Below are 6,603 nucleotides of genomic sequence, written 5' to 3' on the forward strand. Positions count from 1 at the left end.
TACAGATTGGTTGCAACATTAACCTATAATATATATGAAATAAAAATATTAATAAAAATGAATAATTGTACATTAACAATTATTCATGAGTAGTATTGATCATCTCATAATATCTTATAAACTTGTAAATAACCTTATAAATCCATAATCATAGAAATTACAATATTTTCGCATTACTACGATTGCAATATGGTTGTGAGTAATGCTTATGTATATACAAACATACAAATACGCATAGATAAAGACGTGACGAGTCCAGATAAAGATAGAACCGGTGCACATAAGGACGCGTCATGCAAAAGCAGGTACTCAACACAGACTTCAAGACAAACTTCCCTCACCCTACGCGCTAGAGTCGAAGATGCAAGAGAACACAAGATATAGTGCCGTGGGAGTGAGCGAGATAGAACGACTACCACCTTGGAGGAGAGGGATGAAGCTAGAATAAGACGGCACTACGGTGTAAGAAGGACACACCGACTTCGGACACAGGATTGGCTCGCTTACATCCCCGTAAGATTTTGCAAAGCGACCCTTAGTATAAATTGGCCTGCAAAAGTAAAAACGTTGTAATTGATAGCTGACCTAAAAGCCTCAAGTAGGATTAACTGTTCGACGCGACTCACGCACTACAGTTTCAGGAGATCTACAACGTTTGACGCGCTCAACGCATAACAAGCCAGGAGAGGACTAAAACTGTTCGACGCGATTCACGCACAACAGTTCGACGGTGTTCGACGAGATTCAGAACTTCCCGCTACTACTAGAGGCCGAAGCAAATATATTAGTATTGCAAATATTTTGTATCTAATCTATTCTTGAACCCTGTAATTAATATATATATGGCGTCTCCCTACACCTAGCGGCGAGAGTAACAACCAGAAACGCCAATACCAACTTCATAGACACGTTGCGTGTGAAGAACGTCGCAAACTGTCAAGTTGGCGACGGCGCATCGTGCAACACTTGCGTGGGCTCGAGGGATGCGAAAAATGCAATCTCACCCTCTGGTGCATCAACCCTTGTAAGAGTGAAAATTTAAACCTAACCTAAATACATTTGATATCAGTGAAATACTTTATACTTATTTTGTTATTATAAATTAAACTTATATACACGTTATTCAGTTCTTTTAATTATAAATATAAATTATATATAGACCCAACATCTATATAATTGGTGACCGCGACTGAGAAAACACGTGGCTGAATTCTGATCTTGATACTACAAGCGAGGTATACTATATCATTAATAATGTCTTCACCCGCAAACACTGAAGCCTCACAAGATCTAAATCGATCGCTCATCGATTTTGACGAAACTCAAGTTCGCACGCCATGTGCGAGCAACTCCAACCAAGTGAACAATGATTTAAAAACGGACAAATTTACAACGTGGGCAGGCATACAATAACCCCGTTCATGGAAGATGCTCCTGATCTATGGTTCCTGTTGATTGAGACAGAGTTTCTTGGAGATAGGATCAAATCCGACCATGCGAAGTACACGGCGGTATTACGTGCTCTGGACAGGTCCACTTTACACCTGGTAAGCGATGTGTTGCGAAATCCGCCAACCGAAAATAAATACAACACGTTGAAGAGCATAATCCTAGACCGAGTATCCGAGTCGAGGTCAAAGCAAGTAGACAAATTGTTAACAAACGTTGTCCTAGGTGACAAAAAGCCATCCCAGCTACTACGGGAAATGATTGACCTGGCTCGGAGTGAAATCTCGGAGGATATCATCCATAAACTTTGGTTGGACAGACTCCCACAACACATCCGGCCTCTACTGCTTGTATCGAAAAACATTGGGCTACAAGCCATTGGCGAGATGGCAGACAGGCTTGTAGATACTTGTGGACTGCCATCATCGGTGATGGCCACAGCGAGCAGAGCACCTGAACCAAGAAGTGACCGCACCCAAGAAATTCTGCTTGCCATGATGCAGAAACTAAATGCCTTGACGACAGAAGTGGAGAATTTAAAACATAGCAGAGAACATGACGAGAGAAGCAGGACCAGAAGTCACTCCAGGCACAGGAGAGGGAGATCAAAGACGCCGTCCAAATCACAGCTATGCTTTTACCATAGCAGGTTTGGAGAGAAGGCTACCAAATGCATAGAACCCTGTTTGGTTAAGACTCTCCTGAAGCCGGAAAACTAAAGTCACCATCAACACCAGGAGCAAGTAATGATGGTGATATTAATTCTGTCTGTCCAGAGCTCCGACTATGTGTGACAGACAGAAAAACACGGATAAATTTTCTTATAGACTCTGGCTCCGTTCTCTCGATTCTTCCAGCTAGCAAGTTTGCAACCGGTCGTGCCAAGGAAGAGATTGTTCTGTATGCAGCCAATTCCAGCCGAATATCCACCTATGGAAAGCGGACTCTCGAGCTGGACCTTTCGCTGCGCAGACCCTTCACTTGGCAATTCACAGTAGCAGATGTGGCAACAGCCATAATCGGTGCAGACTTGCTAAGCTACTACAATCTACTAATAGACCTGAAAGGCAAAAGACTAATTGATTCAACGACAGGCTTAGCCTCTGATGGCAAAGTGCTGAAGACCCAGAACATTAACATTTCCACAATTAACCCACACCAACCTTTCAGGAGCTTACTAAACAAATATATAACAATCACTAGAACGCCACAGAGACTAACAATTAAACCATCTCCTTTCGCACACAGGATTACCACAACAGGTCCACCAGTTGCTGCCCGGTTCAGGAAGATTTTTGGCGAAAAACATCAGCTGCAAAAGCCGAGATACAAAATCTCCTGAACAGGGCATTTTGAGACCTTCAAGCAGTCCGTGGGCAAGTCCAATACATATGGTATCAAAAAAGGATGGATCTTATAGACTCTGTGGTGACTATAGAAAACTTAATTCAAGCACGGTACCAGACAAATACCCTCCTCCACTAATAAGTGATGTTTTTACAAACCTGCACAATAAAACAATTTTTTCAACAATAGATCTTGCCAAAGCGTATCATCAGGTGCCGATGCATGAGGAGGACATACAAAGACTGCCATCATAACTCCATGGGGATTATATGAGTACCTCTGCATGCCTTTTGGACTGAAGAATGCCACTCAGACATTCCAGCGCTACATAAACCACATATTCCAAGACATTGACTTTGTGTTTATATATGTGGATGATATTCTGGTTATGTCTGAGAACATGGAGCAACACCATCGCCACCTGCAGATAGTTTTTGAGCGTTTGCAAGAACATTCTCTAACCATCAACACCAACAAATGCGTCCTAGGCAAGTCCCAAGTAGATTTTCTGGGTTACAAGCTCAGTGAGAAAGGCTATTCTCCAGCTACAGACCGGGTGGACAAGATTTTGAACTTCCCACAGCCAACAACAGTTCTGGAACTGCGTAGGTTTCTGGGAATGCTGAATTATTACAGGAAATCAGTCCCAAAAGCAGCCAAACTGCAAGCACCGCTGAACAGTTACCTACGTAGTTCAGTCAAGAAGGATAAAACACCTGTCATTTGGAACCCAGAATCTCTGCAAGCCTTTGAGGACGTAAAGAATGCTCTTGCAAACGCCGCTTTACTTCATTATCCAGCTGCTGCAACAAATATATGTTTAGTAACAGATGCGTCAACAACAGCCATTGGAGCCACTCTGGAGCAGGAAGAAAATGGTGCATGGCACCCTATAGGTTTCTACTCCAGAAAGCTCACATCCACAGAACAGAGGTATTCAACATATGATCGCGAGCTTTTAGGCATCTTTGCGGCCATAAAATATTTTGAATACCTGCTGGAAGGTAGGCATTTCATTATCAAGACAGACCACAAACCCATCACATATGCATTTCAGCAGAGACCTGAAAAGGCGTCAGACAGGCAGCGCCGGCAATTGGAATACATATCCCAGTTCTCTACTGAAATTGTGTATGTGAAAGGTGAAGAAAATGTAGTGGCAGATACATTATCAAGAATTAACACTATTGAAATGCCTACCAGACTGTCAGCTGAACAAATATGTATAGAGCAAAGCTTGGATCCAGAAATGCAGGAGCTGCTTGGTGGAGAAACTTCTCTCAAACTACACAAATTAACATTGGATGGTTTTCCGATCTATTGTATAATTGAGTCAAACTTTGTTAAACCTTATCTCCCACAGAGCCTCCGCAAAACTGCATTCGACGTAGTCCATGGTATTTCTCATCCAAGCATCAGGACTACATCCAGGGAAGTACGCAGCCGGTATGTTTGGCCTGGAATTGGAAAGGATGTTGCTACTTGGACTCGTCAATGCATATCCTGTCAAAAGTCCAAGATCCATAAACATAATCATTTCAATCCTTTGCACATCCCTATTCCTGATGAAAGATTCTCTCATATTCATATTGACATAATTTCCTTACCCAATACTAATGGTTTTCCTTACTGCTTAACAATTATTGACAGATTTACAAGATGGCCGGAAGCCATCCCACTGAGAGACATCACAGCTGAGACAGTCACGCAAGCATTGTTTACGTGCTGGATTTCCAGATTTGGTACACCAACTACAATAACATCAGACCAAGGCACGCAGTTTGAGTCATCTCTGTTCAAGTCCTTGGCACAGGCAGTTGGTGCAAAGAAAGCACGTACAACTGCATACCACCCTCAAGCAAATGATTAGTAGAACGTTGGCACAGAACCCTAAAAGCTGCACTGATGTGTTCTTCTGAACCGTGGATCAAGACACTACCCTACGTACTACTTGGTCTACGGAATTCATTCAAGGAAGACATTAAGACATCAGCAGCAGAGATGGTTTACGGAACCACATTGAGACTTCCAGGTGATTTTTTCAATACATCTAATAACTCACAGAATCCACAGGTCTTTCTAGAGAATCATCGCCGAATCATGTGTGCATTGAAACCAACTCCAACAGCCCACCACAACAAATCCAAGATTTTCATTTTGAAAGATATGGGCACATGCACACATGTATTCCTCAGAGCAGATCATGTACGAAAGCCCTTGGAACCACCTTACAGAGGACCCTATGAAATACTTGAGCGAGTTTCTGATAGGATTTACAAACTTCGCGTTGATGGGGCCGCAAAGAACTTCGCTGTTGAAAGGCTAAAACCAGCATATATAAATAAAACAGATGCAGATTACGAATCACTTTCTCAACCACTTCATACACATCCCTGGGAGTCATCAAAGGAACCTACAAAGAAAACAGCCAAAAAGAAAGTTGCGTTCAATATTTGACAACACACATTTAACCTTATTTCTATTCTGACAGATAGCTAACTTTCATCTTGGGGGGAATGATATGGCGTCTCCCTACACCTAGCGGCGAGAGTAACAACCAGAAACGCCAATACCAACTTCATAGACACGTTGCGTGTGAAGAACGTCGCAAACTGTCAAGTTGGCGACGGCGCATCGTGTCTATGAAGTTGGTATTGGCGTTTCTGGTTGTTACTCTCGCCGCTAGGTGTAGGGAGACGCCATATATATAAGAAACAGTTGCCTTACAGCTTTTGTTTTAATTATATTTTCAGCGACCAAACATCGTGAGGTCACAAATTGGCGCCCAACTTTGTGATAAGAAAAGGATTGGATCGAAGTATACAACATAAATCTGGCACCCAGCAGAGTTTTGAGGAAACGGACTGTCACGACGGATATGGCCATCAACCTTACTGAGGACATGCTCCAAAGGCTAATTGTAGCCTTAGGCCAGAAAGAACCAGAAAAAAGCTCAGGTAGTTTCGCAAACTGCAAGGCAAGCTTCGATAGAACGCGGGACGCAGAGAAAGTTGCTGAATTCACTACAGTGATAGCACTCTACAAAGAAATGGAGAATATTAGTGAAGAAAAAGCGCTCATGGGACTCCCGCTACTACTAAAAGACGTCGCAGCCACCTGCTGGCAAGGCATAAAAAGCAAGGTAAGCACGTTTACAGAAGCAATAGCGCTAATAAAATCCTCATTCGCACTTCAGAAGCCAGCCTACGCGAACTATTTAGAGATATTCAACACACGACAGGACCGTAGCACGCCGACAGATTTATGCATATGTAAGAAGAGAGCTCTATTTGCCGAGATTCCTCCGCCTGAAATCCCAATAAGCGGCCAATTGGACATGATATACGGGCTGCTACGATTGAATATTCGTGAGCGTATTCCGCGTACAATGGTTTCATCGTTCGAAGAACTTCTAGCGAGAGCACGAGAAATCGAAGCCAACCTAAACGAGAATAAGAAATGTGTCATACCCAAAGAGGAAACGAGAAAGTTTGCACGTTCTGCAAACGGACCGGACACATTGAAGAAGAGTGCCGGACTAAAACCAGGACACAGACAAAAACTGCTTCTATACAAGTAGATGCAAAATACTCATGCTATGGTTGCGGTAAGCCAGGCGTGATCCGCAGTAAATGCCCGAATTGCACAACGAGTCTTAGCGACGGAGCGGAAATACAAGCGGCCAGTTTCTTCTGTGTGAAGTGCAAGAATCAAATCAGAGTGGGCTGTACATTTTGTAAACGAAGGAGCCATACGACGCAGGAATGTCGACGCCTCAAAGTCCGTCAAAACAGAAGAAACGCAAAC

At 43.0% G+C, this 6,603-nt stretch overlaps 3 protein-coding genes across 3 annotated transcripts; all 3 read left to right on the forward strand.

The window, feature by feature from the left end:
- The first annotated feature begins 1,421 nt into the window (after positions 1–1,421).
- On the forward strand, positions 1,422–2,168 carry LOC113365538. Its single transcript, XM_026607072.1, has one exon. The coding sequence runs from the start codon at positions 1,422–1,424 to the stop codon at positions 2,166–2,168; it is 747 nt and encodes a 248-aa protein (XP_026462857.1).
- A 2,629-nt stretch (positions 2,169–4,797) lies between these two features.
- LOC113365539 lies at positions 4,798–5,253 on the forward strand. Its single transcript, XM_026607073.1, has one exon. It carries the CDS (start codon positions 4,798–4,800, stop codon positions 5,251–5,253), a length of 456 nt encoding a protein of 151 aa, XP_026462858.1.
- A 421-nt stretch (positions 5,254–5,674) lies between these two features.
- Positions 5,675–6,376, forward strand: LOC113365540 (activity-regulated cytoskeleton associated protein 2-like). The gene has a single exon (XM_026607074.1). It carries the CDS (start codon positions 5,675–5,677, stop codon positions 6,374–6,376), a length of 702 nt encoding a protein of 233 aa, XP_026462859.1.
- The last annotated feature ends 227 nt before the right edge of the window (positions 6,377–6,603 follow it).

This window comes from Ctenocephalides felis, unplaced genomic scaffold (assembly GCF_003426905.1).
Source record: "Ctenocephalides felis isolate EL2017-DRISC unplaced genomic scaffold, ASM342690v1 CF-g0.4_SCAFFOLD_01101, whole genome shotgun sequence".
In the NCBI taxonomy this organism is placed as follows: domain Eukaryota; kingdom Metazoa; phylum Arthropoda; class Insecta; order Siphonaptera; family Pulicidae; genus Ctenocephalides; species Ctenocephalides felis.

Excerpts from the sequence above, each read along its gene's own strand:
- LOC113365540 (XM_026607074.1), top strand. The coding sequence starts at position 5,675 with ATGGCCATCAACCTTACTGAGGACATGCTCCAAAGGCTAATTGTAGCC.
- LOC113365539 (XM_026607073.1), top strand. The coding sequence starts at position 4,798 with ATGGTTTACGGAACCACATTGAGACTTCCAGGTGATTTTTTCAATACA.
- LOC113365538 (XM_026607072.1), top strand. The coding sequence starts at position 1,422 with ATGGAAGATGCTCCTGATCTATGGTTCCTGTTGATTGAGACAGAGTTT.